The sequence below is a fragment of the Gavialis gangeticus genome, unplaced genomic scaffold (assembly GCF_001723915.1).
Source record: "Gavialis gangeticus isolate Ggan-Ray unplaced genomic scaffold, GavGan_comp1, whole genome shotgun sequence".
In the NCBI taxonomy this organism is placed as follows: domain Eukaryota; kingdom Metazoa; phylum Chordata; order Crocodylia; family Gavialidae; genus Gavialis; species Gavialis gangeticus.
In genome coordinates, this window is record NW_017728997.1 from 6,302,546 (window position 1) to 6,320,741 (window position 18,196).

Genomic DNA, 18,196 nt, shown 5'->3' on the forward strand with positions numbered 1-18,196 from the left:
TATGAAGCCCTCAGCTGCTATAGTGATGAGAACCATGGAGAAACCGATTAGGAAATTAATTATTCTGATTTGAGAACAAGCTCTGAAAATACACAGTAAATAAGATTTGGGACTAAACATTGTAAGATGAAGATAAAAAATACTGAGTAGCTGCTAATTAAATGAGCATTATCTGTTCTGTGCACTGCGTAAGGTAGCGGACTATTGTAATGCCTGTATGACCAAGAGTGTTGAATTAAGATTGTATGAACACAGCCATAGTTCTTGAACTTCTTAATGCCATAGTGTTCGACTTTGCAAAATCCTTAATTCTTTAGCATATTTGTTATGTGTAAGGATATAATTATATTTGGGTGTGTGTTTTAATTTTTTTGCCATAACCACATATTACATTAGTTATTAAAAAACTGGATTTCTGTGCAGCAGTCAAAACCCAAGTATCTGATTATTCAAAATGGCAATTCTGTGATTATGTTATCACTTTCCAGTGGCTGTCACTGCTTTGTGGGGTGACCTTGTGTCAGTGGCTTCTTGATCTGTGCCTCATTTTCTCATTGTAACGAGGAGATAATGATGCTGAGCTCTTTGTTAAAGCACTTGGATTAAAAGCTGGATATAACAGCTTACTATCGTTAGTATTTACATATTCTATTTTTGGACTTGGTGCATCCAGCCAAGAGTTTTAAAGTTTGTGATTAGATGTTTCTTTAAGTTTCTTCATCTTGGGACTCCTCTGGCATATCTCAGATTTTTAATAGCAGTTAAACTATCGTGTTCTTGACTTTCAATTCAGAGATTGCAAATTAGGACTATTTAATGCTGCTGATCAAATGGTTTAATCTAAGGTAAAGTAATGTAGTTTATATTGAAATGAGCATAGTAGAACTAATAGGAGCTATGTTACGAGTCACGTTTTATAAAGGCTTTATTTCTTTGATGTTATTATGTGGTGAGGGCTTATATCGGGGGCAGGCAAAATGCACCCCACAGGCGGCATCCAGCCTGTCAGGTGACTTCATCTGCTCTGCAGGTGGGTGCCTACCAATTCACTGTATCCAGGCTTCCCCTGCTATGCCTGCATGGGGCCAGGCCCCATTCACTTCCACAGGGGCAGTGCTTCTATTCTCACCCATGGGATGGCCATGGCCCTGACCCTGGCCCTGCAGGTAGAGAAGTGGTGGTGGGGGGAGGTGGTGGCAGAAGGAGAAGGGAGTGGGGAGCGGAGGGCAGGCAGGCAGGAAGGTAGGGATGTGGCAGGGGAAGGGCAGGGAGCAGGGGAAGTGGTGGTGGTGGTGGTGGTGGGTGAGAGCAAAACAGCAGGAGGGTGGGAGCGCAAGGCCCGTGCTGGTCCCCCAGGGGCTGGGACCACGCTGGTTGGGCAGCAGAAGCGCAGGCCAGCTGGAGCGTGGGGTCTGTCTGGCTCCATCGCATGGGGCTCACATGCAGTTCCTGGGTTCTCCACCCAAGCTTCCTGCCCTTGGGGGGGGGTCCTCCTGCGATGGAGCCGGCAGCCCAACCCTGCTTACTGCTACATGCAGGTCATGGGGAACGGCATGGAGCTCCGTGCTATGGTGCTGTGCCGGCCCTGCACTTGACCCTGCTGAGCCCCATGATCTGCACCACCAGCTTCATCACACGGAGCTTCCCCCAGTGGTGCAGGGCTTGGGCATGTGAGCCTCATGGGATGGAGCCGGTGGCCCAGCCGCATGTAATCCTGAGGCTTCCTGGGACTGCGCTACTGTGGGACTCCACCTGCTGTCGCCACTGGTGGCAGGTTCTGTGCGCAATGGGGAGATGTGTTTGTGTGGGGGTCCCAGACACAACCATACACCTGCAGCCCCCCACAAACCCTACTCCACATGCGTGCGCACACACCCCCCTACATTCACCCACCCATATCCCCCCACACCCCTCCACAAAATACAAGAATAAGACTTCATTTTGAACTAGTATGCAAGCTCCTCTATATACACAACACAAAGGCACACAAAACAGGGCAAAATATTTTTTGAAATAAAATTAAAATATTTTATTGTAGATGTTTGATTTTTAATATATAATGTACTTTTTTTTCTGGTTCCAAGATGGCAGACCTCCTTCCCAAAAGAAGTATTTCCCGGGGCAAGGGGAAGGACTTATGGTAGCAAAGGTCAGGGATTAGGGGCAGGACCAGTGGTGACCAGGGGGCATACACCTGTCAAGGGGTGGGGCTACCCTTGTGGCCCTCAATAACTCACTAAAACTTGTTAAGCAGCCCTCCAGCCAAAATAATTGCCCACCCCTGGCTTATACTTGTTTTTCTATGAAACAAATATGATTTATTGACATGCTGAGCTATATTAGACATCTCTGAAATACAATCTTAAAATCTAGCTGAGAATTGAAGACCTTGAGCAATAAAGACGAACACTTTTTTGTTTGTTTTAAAAGTGTCCTTGTACGAGGAATTTACCAGTTGAAAGAGGCACTGGGACTTGGTGTTATTTTTAGTTTGGCCTTTACTGTGAGCCTTTACATTTGTGTCATTTTTACAGCTTTAGATTTTAACTTGGGTGGCATTTTCAAAATCCATCTCCTTTTCTGGTCAAACTGCCAAAGCTCTTGTTGAGGCTTTCATCACTTTGATTGTTGTAATCTCCTATTTGGCTTTCCTTACTGCAGCTTCATATCAATTCAAAACTTTGCTGCCAAAATTATCGCCTTCACTTGTTGATTTGTCATCCACTTCTTCAGGTTATTTTATTGGCAGCTCCTTCACCACGGATCAGATTTCTAATACTTTAATTCGAAGCTTTCCCCATGCTCAGCTCAGCATTATCTCAGCTCGCTTGTTTTGTGATCCTCCTTCATTGCAGTGAGGCTTGTCACTTCTCCCTTTTACCTTTTCCTGTGCAGCCTCTTGTGTGCTGATTGCTCTCCTGAAATCAGTGTTGACTTCAACCCTTTCTTTAGGTCCCTTTTTGAGCAGGGCGTTTCTTAGGATCCCCCCAGTAAGCTTCATGATTATACTGGCTGGGTAGATGGTTTCTAAGTAGACTTCCATTTATGGGAAAAAAAAAACTAGACATGTACACTTAAGAAGAAATATATAATCTCTTATTACTATGACTGTCATCTGTGTATTCCCATTAGTTTTACTCTTTGTGCTGTATCTTGACCCAATTTAAAATGTAACTATCCTGCAGTAGGTGCTGTGTTTTGCTGTGCATTTATATAGTGCCCCAGACGGTTCATACTTCAGCCTTTAAACATTACAATAATAGAACGAATTAAAAACGTTTCCTTTAAAAATGCATACATTTGGAAATTAATCTTCATCTGCTACTGAAAATGAGCACCATAGGCAGTCTTTGACTATTTAACATAGCAACATTAAAGAAGCTTTTACATAGCTGTGGGGCTGTCTAATTAGCTAATGAATTCTCTTGCTTTTTATCAGAGCTGCCAGCTACAAAATGAAGTAATGTGTAGCCAACCAAAAAGGGATTATTCAGCTTTACCGGTCCTTATCTAAGTTTTTTGGCTGAAGGACATCAATCTTTTTCAATGTTGGTAACTGGAAAGTTGTTGTTTGAACACAAGATGGCAGTACATGATTAGCAGTTGCATCTCTTATGAAACTAGAATGGATGTAGCAAAGATAACCACACAACTGTTCAGTCTTGCCCTTGGAACATCTTACAATAGCAGTTGTTTCACCTGTGATTAGGAAAGGAGACATCCTTATTACACAGCAAAATATGAATGAAGGCAATAAGAAATCTGAGGATATCTTCAGGATTCTAGTACTAACCACAGGAAGGTTATAAAAATTATTACAACAAGTTAAATGATATGTTTTTTGTTTTTTGAAAGGGTAAATATAATTGAAGGCTTCCAGACCTTATGATTCAGTCTCTTAAACATTTTAATCTTATTGAATAATTGGGGAGATTAGAATTGTTTGCTCATGTGTTTATAGCTTGTACAACTGTATGTAGATACTGTAACTGTAATGCACTTCATGAAGCTTTGCCAGTTTGGCTTCTGAAGCAGAGATAACTATAAAATAAGGTTACATTTCTTTGGAACCTTATTAAATACATATTTTTACTTAAGACACATGAAGTATCTCATTCTTAGGTTATTTTTTAATGGAAAGTGACAGCACTGGTCTAAAAATCACTTTTTAATGAAGTAGTAATTTTTTTTTAAAATGGGAAATTATTCCACTGTGCTTTTATATTGTTATGTATTTTACTACTTAGCATTTGTGTCAAAATCAGTTTCTGTTACTTCAGAGGTTCTGCTGATACATTTCTTTCTGCTCTTTTGCATCAATTTATGGCTCATCTTTAAGATGTCAGGGGGCCATGGGCTATCCTGAACTATTTGCCTCTCCAGCCGAGAGAATGGAAGGTGATGCATTTCCCATGCACCAACTCTAAAAGTGGATGTCTATCTGGGGTTATGTTCCTTTGTTATAAACTTACTCAGAAATTATTTGGGCACATTCTGCCAGGGCTAGTGCCATTTTAGAAATATCAGGGAAGTAACATGGAATTCAATTCGTACGTTTATAAAAATGTTATCCTCTAGTATAGACATCTACTTTAGGTGCTTGTCTTGGCAGGACACTTCTCCAGTTACTATGGGAGTAAGGTTCAGAGTGCCCACAAATTTAGCTGACATACTTACTGGGAGTATCATTAGAGATATAAATATCATTTAAAAAATCCATGTAACCTCCTCTAATTATATCCGTTAGATGGTTAACCAATACCACAGCAGCTCAGACACAGCTGCTGCTGGGACCCATTCCCCAAGCCTTTTGACAGCAGGCAGGGGGTGAAGGCGGTGAGCCCCACCAGACAACACAGCCGATGTGAAGCCCCATGCTGGGAGGAAGGGAGTACCTGTGCACAATCAGTTAATTGTTTAATTGATGAGTCATTAGGCTGCCCACTGTTTTCTTTAACCTCATTGGCTACCGGTACCGCTCCCCTTCTCCCTTTCCTCCCTCTGGCTCCTCCCTCCTTTCTGCCACCCCTGCTGCCTTCTGGTTCCTTCTGGGGCAGGACATGGCTTCCCTTCCCCCACTTTCCCTGTCGGACTGCACCCTGCCCCACACTAAATGATAACTGGAAAACTAACCAGTTATTGCCGGGCGTATTGGTTAAACGATTGTTTAACCTTTCACATCCCTAGTTATCATAGCAGGATACTCACAGAAACAAGCTACTCACCTTTGCAGCAGCTGGAATTCAGAATCGGAGATGCTCACCACATCATCTGATGAAGTGAGCTTTTGCTCGTGAAAACTTGTGCATCAGATGATAAAGTGAACTCTTGATTATGAAAGCCTATGCATCTCTGATTCACATAGTCTATGAGCTGTGTCTCTACTCTGCCTTCTGCCTCATTTCAGACTAACAGAGATGACTACCTATCTCTGCTGATAGGATTATAAGACATGTCCCATGTATTCCACTCCCTACCTTCCTTCCCTCTTTCCTTGCAATGCCACTATGCTCTGGGTGTTTGCAGTGGAGAAGAAACAAAAGGTGTGGTTCATCTTGCACTGCCTATTTTATACCTATGATACAGAATACTGAAGTAACTGGTGTGCATGCACCAGCTGAGTGTTAACTGTTGGCAAGAATTCTCTGGTTCTGGGTATGTGGAGCACACCTGCCTCCACAGTCGAATATAGGAAGAGACACAGGTTGGACACCTCCAGTTACTGCACAAGCGACTACTTTTAGAGTGCTATGTGCATTTGTAGGTCAGAGCAGTGGTTTCTCATAAGTATACACATAAAGCATAACGAAGAAAAGCACAAATCTAAATGTGATGCATTTGTGGTTGAACTGAAGCAATGTGTACTTTTAAACTGGACGAAGTAGTTAAATATTTTTAGGCACAGTAACATTAAAAGTCCAGAACAAAAATCAGTTTCCACTAAGGAGTACTCCTAAGTGTTTTCAGTACTTTGGGCTTTTTGGGGAGTGGGTGACCTGGCCTGTAATCAGTTATTAAGAGATGATTAGTGACGGTATCGTATTTCTGCTGACTTTTCTAGTCCAGCTAATCTACCTTAAGTCTTGTAGTTTAAAGACAGAAAACTGCATTACAGCTAAAACTTCCTTTCTGAGGGTTTGATACATATTAGCTGACTATTAGTTTAATACCAAAAGGAACTTGAGGAGACAAACATCTAAAAATATAATGCTGAGATGGTAGAATATTCTGCTGTGCTTTCCCTTCTAATTTGTCTTTAGTCTGGTCACTGCCATGCTTTCAGGGATCCTTTGTCCTTAAAACTGTAGATGACACTAAGTCTCATGTGTCTCATGGATAAAGCAGCTAACTGTGAGAAATAAAAATGAAGAAAGTATCTTCACTGAGAGTTTAGGAGGTAATTTCTGGGCATTCCCATTCCTGTGTAAAAATATCTAGTAAAGAGACATTCATGAGCCAAAGCCACTTGATCAACCCATTGGAGCTTGTGTACACCAATTTTCTGTACCAAGTGGCACTCAAGGGGGTGATGTGGCCAGCATCACCTCCAACTGTCTATGCCAGGGGTGGGCAAAATGCGGCCTACCAGGCCATTCTATCCAGCCCACAGGGCCCCTAAAAAATTTAGAAAATTATTATTAATCTGCCCTGGGTTGCCTGTCATGTGGCCCCCGATGGCTTGCCAAAACTCAGTAAGCAGCCGTCTGCCCGAAATAATTGCCCGCCTCTGGTCTATGCCTACCCAGCTTGAATGATGACGCATCTATTTACAACCGGGTCAGCTGGAGGCAGACTTTGGCATGAGTTCAGAACAGATCCACCTTCAGAGCTATGAAAAAGACTCTTTACTATTCTCCCACCTCGCCTCAAAGGAAAATGTAGAAGTTTAAAATAATAAATATGTTTGTTGCATCTTAAATCAGCATTCAGTACCGGAACAGAGTCCAGTGGCCTTCGTTATCTTAGCTGTAGGTATGGCCTGGCACCATTTACTTTCAAAAGTACATATATTCTGTATAGTTGCTATGGTATTTCATTTTCATTTTTAAGAGACTAAACAGCTTCATATATGAAAACCTGCAGTGCTTCATAGAGGTCTGTTCTACTTCACGTTTTTATGTAGGCTGTAGAATCCAAGCTCTTGGCCTTTTGAAACTTGTATTTTTTCTTTATCAGAATCCAGCAGGCTAAAGTCCAAATCCTTCCTGAGCGAGTGCTGCCTTCCACGATGTCAGCAGTACAGCTGCAGTCTCTCAACAGATGCCACATATTTCCTTCTTCCAGACCTACAGTGTGGCAGGACCAACATATACATCAAAGGTGGCAGAAATATCAAAAGGTCAGAAGTTAATTGTGGTTTGTTTTTTTTTTGTTGTTTTTTTTTCTTGGTGGCATTTTGAAAATCAATATAAGTTCAAGCTATGCGTCTTTAAAGAAAGATGCACAAACTGGGACAGTATACATCAACCTCCTGCAGTTGCTGCAGATTAAATAGTTTATCAACTCGTAGCAATGGACAGATATACATTTTATATAGTATTAGGTATTATATTTTAATTACAGCACTTTAAGGGAAGTATAATGTCTGTCTTGCTAAATTGGTTTGAAAAGGGGTAGAGGTGTGTCTGCACGGAGAAATTTTCCTGATAGAACTCTGCCATTATAATTATGTTTTAGCTTTACTGATGAATCTCCTTGTGTGGATTTTTTTCTTTTTAGCAAAATCCACATGAAATCTGTTAATATTAGTGCTAGCACTTAAGCATACTGCCTAGCTAAGATAAGAAACTGGGGTCCTAAGGTATATTTACAGAATAATTCTGTTTGTCACAGTGGTAGAAATTGAAGAGAATAATGTGTGTTACTAATGTGTGTTATTTAAGGGGCTTTTATATTTAGTTCCTCTTATTAGGGTTTACTTGAGAATCTTTTTTAAACCTGCTGAGAACATCAGTTAGTTCCCTTTTTCTTTTATTTTTCACTTTCTTCCAGATTTGAGGTGAATGTAAAGTCTCTCATTGCAAGGTACAGTAGAGCAGGGGCTTCAGTGGCATGTTGGCAGCAGGCAGAACGTCTCCTGCACCAGAGACAGGTAGCTGGAAGATGTACCTGCACTGCCACCATTTCCCCCAGCTGTGGCACAGGTGCACCTTCTAGTCAGTAAGGAGCTGCGCTGGTGATGGACATCTGCAAACTGTATCTGCGTTACTGCCGCTTCTCCTCCCCACCCCTAGCCTCCGTTGCAGCGTGGGCACATCTGGAATGTGCCTGACCCCCGTGCAGCTTCTGACTAGCTGGAGGGTGCACCTGTGCTGCATCTGGGAGGGGAGGGGAGAAATGGTGGTAGCACCGATACAGGTTATAGATACCTGGTCCAGGCACAGCTCCCCACTGGCTGGAAGCTGTGCCCATGCTGCAGCCTGGACAAGGCACAGGGAGAAGTGGCAGCAGTGTGGGTGTAGCTGCTTGGCACCAGCATAGGTGCAGGCAAATCTTCCTGCTGCTGACATGCCACTGAAATGGCCCAACCCACTTTGAACTGGAGTCAAGAAGGAGTAGTAGCATAGGTAAAGCTGGAAGATGCCCAGCCCCCACACAGTTCCGTCCTGCCGGATTCGGCTGTTTCGGAGAGAGAGTGATTCGATTTGGTGTTTTGGATCGCTGTCCCAATTCGATTTGGCCAAAACTCTTTTTGAATTTCTATGCTTTTTCGGAGATTCGACTATAGACTATAATGGGGAATCACTAAAATATCTATAACTTCCTCATTTTTTGGCTGATTCAGATGAAAATTGCAGGGATGATAGCCTCTTCTGAGGGCGTGAAGCCTGCCAGGTGTCAAGGAGATAGGTGCAGGGGGTTTTGTGAAACTGCACCTCAAACTGTTTAAAGCAAAACTCGTATCACTTGCCAGCAGCAGCATGCTGTCATCCCGCATGCAGATCTGGGGGCCTGTGGGGTTGTGCCAAACTCCTTCCGGGGGAGTGCAGGCCCCTGGATCTGTGTTCATGATGACAGCAGGCTGCCGTGCCTCCCCCAGAGCACTGGGATTGGAAGGGACCTCAGGGACTGATCACGGACACTGGCTGGCTACGGATGTCGATATCAGAGCAGTCCTTACCCCCCCTTCCCCTTCCCTCTTCTGAGCTTGTTTCCCTGCAAGCCCAGTTCTGAAACTCCTAAATTTTCCAAATAGTTTCGGATGCTTTCATTTCGTTTTGGAGCTTTTTCTTGGTCTCCCATTCGGATTCAGTGGTTTGGGCGCTGAAACGGGCCAAAAAACTAAATGGCTGCTGCAGTTTTGAACAGCCCTACTGTCCGGCTCTAGCTTGGGCACAGGCAGAACCCTCCAGCTTCATGGGCTGGATCTGACCCATGGGCTGTATGTTGCTAACCCCTGTAGTAGAGAACTGCAAATTCTGTTTAGTGTAGGTTGTTTGAATTTTAGTGCTAATTTGAGAGCACTAATATTGGCTTTGGGAAGATGGGATGTAGACGTTTTAGTAAGGCCCTGTCTTACCCTGATGTACAATGCCCCTGCTTTATCTCAATTCATACTTTCTCACAGAGGAAGTCCTCTGTGCTTGGATCTTGCCCCTTTGCTGAAAGAGGTAGGCACCTGTCTTTGTAGTACCTTTGCTTCTCTTTTGGAAACCAGTAGGAGAGGTCTTGTTTGCAGTGAAAAAATGAGTTGAGCAGACAGCAGTGGAATTAAGCAGATTGTAGTTTGAGAAGTAGCTCACTTCACATTACTCTTCACCAGCTACACATCCTGGGAACCTATCACTTTTTTCCGAGGATCCACTAAATGATAGGGAGCCCTTCCAGCCACAGTTCGTGAGCAAATAAATCTTTTCAAAAAGTAGTACAACTTTTGGTTGACTGGAAAGTTTGCATTAAAATAATGGAACTTCATTAGGCTGGTGTTGGTGAGACAGCTTCGGAAGTCTTGAATGCTGCAGGAAGTTCCATTGCTGGGATATGACAGTCTTTGTGAGTAAATAAAAGGGCATATTGACACGTGTTTTGCCTCTTCAAAAATATTGGCCATCTGCAGGTGTGCTGCTGTGGTGAGATTCATGGCAGATACAGTTATACTGCAGGTGTAGATACACATATAACAGCAGAGCTGCTTTTTTGCCAGCATAATTTATTTTGGTCAGAGGCAGCTATGAGTAGTGTGGACACTAGAAATACTTTTGCTGGCATATTATAGCAGAGCCTTTGAAATGTTGACCTGGGATATTTTCACATGTGGCTTAGGTGCGTAAGAGCTGAAAATTCACTTAGTCACTGAGTTCATCTCAGTGAGATTAACAGGATATTGTCGGCAACTCATCAAAGTCAATAAGAGGGGGAAGTGTGAGCTTTTACATTGGGAGCTGCTGCTGGGTGTCTAGGCGTAGTTTTCTTCAGGGTTTTAACAGAATACCTAAACATTTGGAAAGGCGGAAGATGAGAGATGGAGCCAGATTTTTGCACCTGTACTGGTTAGTGATAAAATTCTTATAGCTGGTCATTAGGGCTGTGCGAAGCTTCAGTCGCTGATTTGATTTGGTGGCCGAATCTCCGAATCCAAATCGAATCAGGAAACCATTTAATCTCTCAGAACCCTTCCAATTGGTTTGGAAAGATTTGATGATTCAACCATAGACAAAGCTTTAAATGTTTTTTCTACAGACCTCAGAGTAGCAGGCGGCTCATGAACACCGTGATGCTGGGGCACATGGAGCGTCCCACAGGAGCGTGGGGGGCTCCTCAGTGCGCTCGGCAGCAGACCCAGAAGCTGACCACAAGCATTTTCAGTCCACTTCTGAGTGTGCTGGGGGGCCTCCCCACACACCCTCCCAGCTCAGCGACTGGTGCCTCCTGGGTCTGGGGGGGCACCCGGAGTCCCCCGCGGCTGATTGCTGAGCCAGGGGGGCCTCCCAGTGCACTCCCCAGCAGACCATAAAGTGGACCGGAAGTACTTGTGGTCCACTCCTTGGTTCGGTGCTGAGCACACGGGGGGGCTTCCCCATGCTCCTGTGGGACGCTCCATCCACCCCAGCATCGCAACATTCACGAGCTGCGCCTGGTATCTCAAGGTATGTAGAAAAAACATTTAAAGCTGTGTCTATGGCCAAATTACTGATTCTCCAAATCAGCACCGAATCTTCAGTTTCGGATTCAGCCAAATTGAATTGGGAACAGTGATCCGAATAAGTGAATCAAATCACTGTCCCCGATTCGGGCCGAATCCAAATCAAATACGGCCCATTTCGCACAGCCCTGCTGGTCACGTTATAATCTTTCATAACATAGTCACCTTATCTCGTGGGCCTGCAAGCCCTGGCTTAGGAACAATATGGTGTGAGCAAAGATTCACGTATAGAGAGAGGGCAAGGGATCATTAGGTAGTATTCAAACTTAGCTCTCCACTGAGTTGCCTGCAGAAGTGATTTTGGAGTTCCACATAGCTTCCAACCTGTGTTATTTTAATTTCCCAACATGGTCAAGAATTATTCAGGATTATTTGTATTTTTCATTTTATCTTCAGTAAGCGTGGAATTATTAGTGAACAAAAATGTGTTGTGAGTCATGAAATACTGGGACAAATGGGGGTACTTTTGTTCTCTAGGAAGTCAAAGGGCTGCAAGACTCTTAAGCAGTTTCCCCGCTGAATTAAGATTGAGTACAAAAACTGTCCGTAAAGGAGAATTTATCCAACAACCAGTGATATATGGTAAATCAGTAGTTATAATTAAATTTGTGGGAAGAACTGAGAGTACACAGGCTCACTCCCTACGTATACCTATCATAGCTGGTATGAATTGGTATAGCTCCACTGATTTCAACTTGCTGTGGTATTTTGCTTTATCCCTGTCCTCTACATGGTTATTTGTTATAAGGTTCAGTCAAGTGAGTCGTATCTTCAGTAAATAATTATAATTTCTGCCTCTTCTGAGAAACGTTTCCCTTCTTTATCTCTAAATTTAGTTTTCCAGATGCTCTTAATATTTTTGCACCCTACTTAATTAAACTTAGCTACAATACTAAAATCCCTACATTGCTTAATAGGTTTCTGTTAGATGGGGAATAGGACTGGTATTGGTATGTATTCATGAAAATATTTAGTGAGAAAATATTTAGATAGGTATAGGAATCATTTCTAATTTTCAGCCAGTGTGTGAGTGTTGCAGTCATGACTAGATAGTTTTGTTGTTGTTTTTTTTTTAAATTTAAAATAAATTATCCTTATTCCATAACTGGTTTATTATGGGGAGAGCAGTCTCAGGATCACCTTGCTAGACTCTAGACATCTGGGTTCAGGTTTAGGCTTGAACATAAATATTTTTGTTTAGTCAATTTGTCTTTTGAGGACACTGGCAACTTAAAATCACACTTCTTTTCAACTATTTTTATCTGCAGTTTTTACAAGTAACACTTCCATTGCTAATTCTTTAAAATAAAACTATCTTCATTTTTATGGTGTTGATGCCAGTAGAGCTATGACAGATGACCTTAGCTGCTGGTGTATAGCTCATGATTTTCTATGGGTTTTTTTTGAAGTTGTGCATTTAACAAGGCATGATGATATAATGTTTAGTTTCATGCTGTACCCTGCGTAGTCAGTTAGTTTCCCAATTAGTGGAGGGCATCATTCATATAGCAGCTAGGGAGGAAAAACCATTTTAAAGTCTGAACAAGTGATTGCAGAAAATGACAGGAGACTAAGGAATAAGTGAACTATGTACATCTCCTTTTAATTTTGTACATGTGTTGCGATTTCTAGTTGAAGGTGCCCTGCTTGTTGGTTTGTTTTGGGGGTTTTTTGTCATTAAAAGAGATTTCAGCTATCTTCCTCACTTTCTTCATTTGCAAATCTATATTTTGTTTGTTACAGGGTGTTGGGGAGCTATTTACCAGGTGTTTTGTAACCTTTAGAAAAGTGCTGATAAATCCACGGTGTAGCTTGTTTTGACTAAAACAATTCACAGCCTTTTTAAATAAACAGGTTCCTTCACCGGTTATCTTCCTCCTTGTATTTGCTTGTACAGTTCAATGAGTAAAATCTTTTTGTTTAAAAATTAAACTGTTTTCTGTTCCAGAGGAAGTTTCACTGTGCTAGTTTGACATCTTGGCCTCCGTGGCTCTATTCTTTATATGACGCTGTAAGTATAAACCAGGAATCCACAATCTGTTTTCTGCATTTGAGCAGTTCATTATTAGGAACTGAAAAAATATCTGATTTTTAGTTTCGTATTTGCTGCTGACTTCAGACCTAACAAAACTTTTTAGGATGCACAACATAAGCATTCTAAAGTAAATTTAGCAAAATGGCGACTATTTAATGCAAAAATATGAAAGAGAGAGTAATTTTTGTTTACTTCCAAATCAGTAGCTTGGATTTTGATTCAAGTTTTTTGAGTATCTGTAGGCTTCTTTAACACAAGCCTTTGAGCTGTCCTTTTCCCCTCCCAAGCCTCATACTATTAAAGGGCTGAGTTGCAATGTTATATTTTCTAGGCATAACAATCAAACTGTGCTACTAACTAGTGCAGTATTTAAGGGTTCAGCTTAACAGGTTTTTTTTTTTTTAATAACAAATGAGTGCTAAGGCAGTTATACCCTTTTCTTCCAGAAGAGTTTGTTCAATTTTATATTGAGTCACTTGAACCTAAGTAGTATTTGGATGTTGAGAAGCACCTTAGCTATACCAACGCGAGTTCTTACCACGCTCCTCCAGGTGTGAAATCTTGGCCCAATTGAAGTTAATGGAATTTGAACAAGGATCAAATTTTCGGTCAGAATCGGAGAGTACATGAAATTTTCACTCCAGAATACTCACTAGCCTGGTGGCTAGTGCCAGGAAATGGGAAACAGGATCAAGGCTCTCTACTAGATTCAGACCAGAGACTTGCACTCCCGTCTCCCATATTCCAGTAGGATGACCTGGCTGTTTGCTTTTCTGAGATTGGTTTCTGTTTCTTACATTGCGGCTGTTCTACCTTATATAAATGGGTAGGGGGAAACTTAGATTCAAATACAGGGCCTGAAACAGGCAGGCGAGGGCACTGAAATTTAGTTTCTACCTCTCAGGTAAGTGCCCTAATCATTAGGATGGCAGCTATTTGTGGATGTTCCATTTCTTGGCCAACCATCTCTGCTACTCAGTTTAAAATAATGTAGGCATGTAGTTAAACTGCAGTTGTTGTAACTTTTTTAAGAGCTAGCGTCCATTTAGGGCAGATAACTTACTTCCAATTTTGCTTTTTTTTTTTTTTTTTAAAGAAAACAGACATTTCTGTGTATTTAAATTAGGCTTTTCTTCTAACAAAAGGAAACCCTGATGGAAAGAGTCAAGAGGCAATTACATGAGTGGGATGAAAATCTTAAAGATGAATCTCTTCCATCAAATCCAATAGGTACTGTAAAATGACAACTGTTTGCTTTTCAGTTCATTTTGTTAAATGTAGTGACAGTATTTTTTCCTGTTTGATAGCCCAGGAATATTACTGAGAAGAAATTGTATATACTGAAAACATGTTTGCAGGTTAATACAAAATATTTCAGCACTTACTTTCTTATAAATCACACTAAACTAATGCTTTGATGGCTGGAATCTCCAGATTTCAAATTCACTGTCAGGGTAAGATGAGACTCTGTGTGTATGCCACACTGATACTTATCCTCTTTTCCTGTGGTCTACCACTGCTTTTATGGTACAGGTCAAGTAGCTTGAGCCCATGTCACTTCCAGTTCCTGGATAAAAGCAACTGATTCTTGAATTTATTTTAATTTTTAAAATCAAAATCTCTTAATTGCATAATTAATGGGACTTATAACTGTTGTAGGATTGGGTTTGGGTACAAATTTGAAAAAGCGACCCACCAAAAAAGAATGTATACAGAAAATACTTTACCCTTCTTGTGAGGTAGCACTTAGATGCATATTGTTATTGTTAGAGTCAGCAGCAATTAATGTGCATTTTCGTATTAGAACTATGTTATCCACTTGCAGAAAAGGAAGTAGTGCAGATATAAAGATGACCAAATTAAAGGCAGGCATTAATTTTATTTATTTCTTAAAATGTAAGAGTGGCGGTGTTTTTCTTTCAGATTTTTCTTACAGAGTGGCTGCTTGCCTGCCAATTGATGATGCGTTACGTATTCAACTGCTTAAAATAGGGAGTGCAATTCAGCGTCTACGGTGTGAATTAGATATTATGAATAAAGTAAGTATCTCCCTTACTTTTCAGACTCTCTTAAGTCTGTTGCTTTTTAACAACAGTAGTTTGTGTAATCTAAAAGAACGTTTTGGTAAGTTGTGTTATAAGAGTCTGGCTTGAGGAATCTCTCTCTTACCTTTAAGGAGCTTCCTCAGAAAGAAAATATGTTTAGTTGAAGTTGGCTGGTATGCTAGGTTTAGCAAAGAGGTAATGGTTTAATATTTTTAACCCATATTCGACTTTGATATGTAACAGTTGTGCATTGAAAATTATCTTCCAACACTTTCTTCTACTCTTCTAACCAAGAGGTGGTGCTACAAGCCTAATACAGCTGCTACAGTTCCTTCCAGAGTCATGTCATAGACTCATATCATAGAAATTAAGGGCTGGAAGGGACCTAGAAAAATCATTTGAGTTGAACCCCCCTGCTCTGGGCACGAATACTGGATCAGAATGCACAGTGTAATACTAGGTAATTAAGTATCACAGTGTAATAGATTGGATAGATTTATTTGCTTTTTAATGTTTGCTATATCCCTGTAGTAATGACAAAGCCAAATAAACATTGGATTTTTATCTTAAAATGTTGTTTGAAAATAGGAGTATTATCAGATGATTGAAAATTTGCCTTCTCATCCTTGTTACCTAGGTTTTCTGGACCTGAAATTTAACCTAGATCATGTAACACAGGAGTGGCCATAGGTAGGTGGTCAAATGGCAAAGTAGCTAATGCTTTAAAAATGTGGCATACAGTAATTGGAAGAGTGCTGTACTTTCCACGTACACAGACCCTGGTATATTTTATTTTAACATTATAGACTGATTTTTTAGTACGGTATGTGTAAATCAAATTGGATTATGAATATGCAGTATAGTTCTGAAGCGCAATATAAAACAGCCTTCTAATTATGCAAGCTACATTATTTTTCTCATGTAATTTAGCATTTGAAGGAGCTATTACTTTGCCATTTGACCACTTCACTTTTGTAGTTTCTGAGCCCAGCAATCTCTTTTCAGTTTTTAATTCTATTAAAGAAATATAGACAGGGTAACAAAAGGCAGATTTAAAATGAAGTCCAAATGCTGTTCTTTTCTAGACTCTGTACTATTTCAGTGTCAAAAGAGCTTAAGCCATATATTTAATCAGATTTAACATTATTATATAGAAATGTACAGTATTACGTATGATATGGCCCTTGAAACTAATACTTCTGACCAAGATAGTAGCCTTATCCTGAGTACCTCTCTTCTGTAAGGAAGATGTTGCCAAACTTAGTATATAGCATTTCTAATAGTAAATTCGACAGTTCCAAAGAAAAGACATACCTATAGTTAAAGCCATTAATTAAATAGTTTGCAACTGTTATGGACCGCTTGTTCAAGAGGTTGCTAATGGAATTTGGAGTGTTTCCCCATTTGATTATTGAGTGGAGGCTAGCATGAATAGTAGTCAGTCCAGTTATTAATGAGTAGGGCCTGGTTTAAATCTCGATTTTTTTTGCATTTTTCATGAAAATCGTGAAATTAAGGGTTTTTCATGAAAAATACAATTTGCAATGAAATACCGTGACAATTTGCAATGAAATACCGCAATATCCCCGGCAAGCGGCCATATCATGATATTTTTGCAAAACACAATGGCTCCATAGCCCTGGGGGGGCCTGTGCCACTGTGCAGCACTCAGTCCCCATCCCAGCCAGCAATGGCAGCGCATCACCAGGCAGGCAGCAGGAGGGAAGTGCTCGGTGCTGCCCCAGCAGGGCTCCCATGTGGGTAGCAGGGGCAGCGGCCACTCCAAGGCCCCCCCCCCATGCCAATCATAGTGGGGGGGGAGAGGGAGGCCACAATCCGGGCATGAAAATGGCGGCCCCCTCCACAATTGGGCTACAATACTAGTGAGTTGGGCCCGTTATTTTTAACCAGGCCCTACTAATGAGTAAGCATTCCTTGTTCGTTAGTTGTAAGAGTGGTCGTAAAAACCAAGCTATTTATTTTTTTCAACCAGTAGAGAAACTTACTCAGTCAAAGTTGTAGTTTATTTGTTGGAGGCAGAGCATGGGAAGCTTGTATTACTACTGCATATGATATTCCTGATCTGTGGCCAAAAGAAGATAAAGCTGTCAGTCTTGTGCTTTCCACGTGCACTAACTTCTCATGAAAGACCTAAAAGATATGCATAGAGTAAAGGAGAATTCGGGACCTTCTATTTTCCAGCGAGGCTTCTGTCATCACATGAAAGTGTGATCATCCCCTTCCTAGTTCTGGAATTGTTAAAATGCTCTAATTTACTGATCAGGCGGTTTCCAAGATTTGTTAATCTTCAAGATAGTACAGTATGGTTTGCCCCCAAAACATACTAGGAAACTTGAGTTGCCCTCACACAATATAAATGCTGACTGCTTTTCCTTCCCTAGAGTTGTAGATGTGTTAAGAGATGTCTGTGCTGGCCCAAGGTGGGAAACTATTATATGAATCTTTTTAACTATTGCTGTGTTATTTGGAGGGATGAGACTGCCAAGTGGATAACTCTTTCTCCAAATAGCATTTAATTTGGTAAAGTACAGTCTGTTAAAACAGGCATTTAATTTGTTGAAGAGGGTTCTGATTTTTTTGAACATGCAATTTGCTTTGCTTTACAAAGATGTATTTAACAGATTTTGAGCCTGATTTTTACAATGATGTAACTGAGATTAGGATCCGGTCCATTGCTTTTTTGGCATTTGATGCAACTGAAATGTTTTGCACTTGTTACGGAGTTTACAGGTATAACCTGGATGATTTATTTTATTATAAGCAATTAACCATAATTTACTATTTATATAAAAATGCATCATGTGTATGCTTTTTCCTTGTACACACAGAGTATAAATCATACTGGCATAGACTGAGGCATCAGAAAGAGGCGGATAAGTAGGGAAGACAAAGTAAAATTAAGGAAATGTGTAGGTGAGGTCTGGGGGTGGATGTTTCTGCAGCTTGACAGTA

The 18,196-nt window shown here is 41.1% G+C and overlaps 1 protein-coding gene across 2 annotated transcripts in view; it reads left to right on the plus strand.

Moving 5' to 3' along the window:
* Positions 1-18,196, plus strand: part of CRBN (cereblon) — a 44,454-nt gene that overhangs the window by 11,009 nt on the left and 15,249 nt on the right. For both annotated transcript variants that reach the window (XM_019504712.1, XM_019504713.1), the window contains exons 5-8: positions 7,177-7,339; positions 13,092-13,154; positions 14,324-14,408; positions 15,102-15,217. In XM_019504712.1, the coding sequence (XP_019360257.1) occupies positions 7,177-7,339; positions 13,092-13,154; positions 14,324-14,408; positions 15,102-15,217 (427 nt within the window). The remainder of the gene's footprint in view (positions 1-7,176; positions 7,340-13,091; positions 13,155-14,323; positions 14,409-15,101; positions 15,218-18,196) is intronic.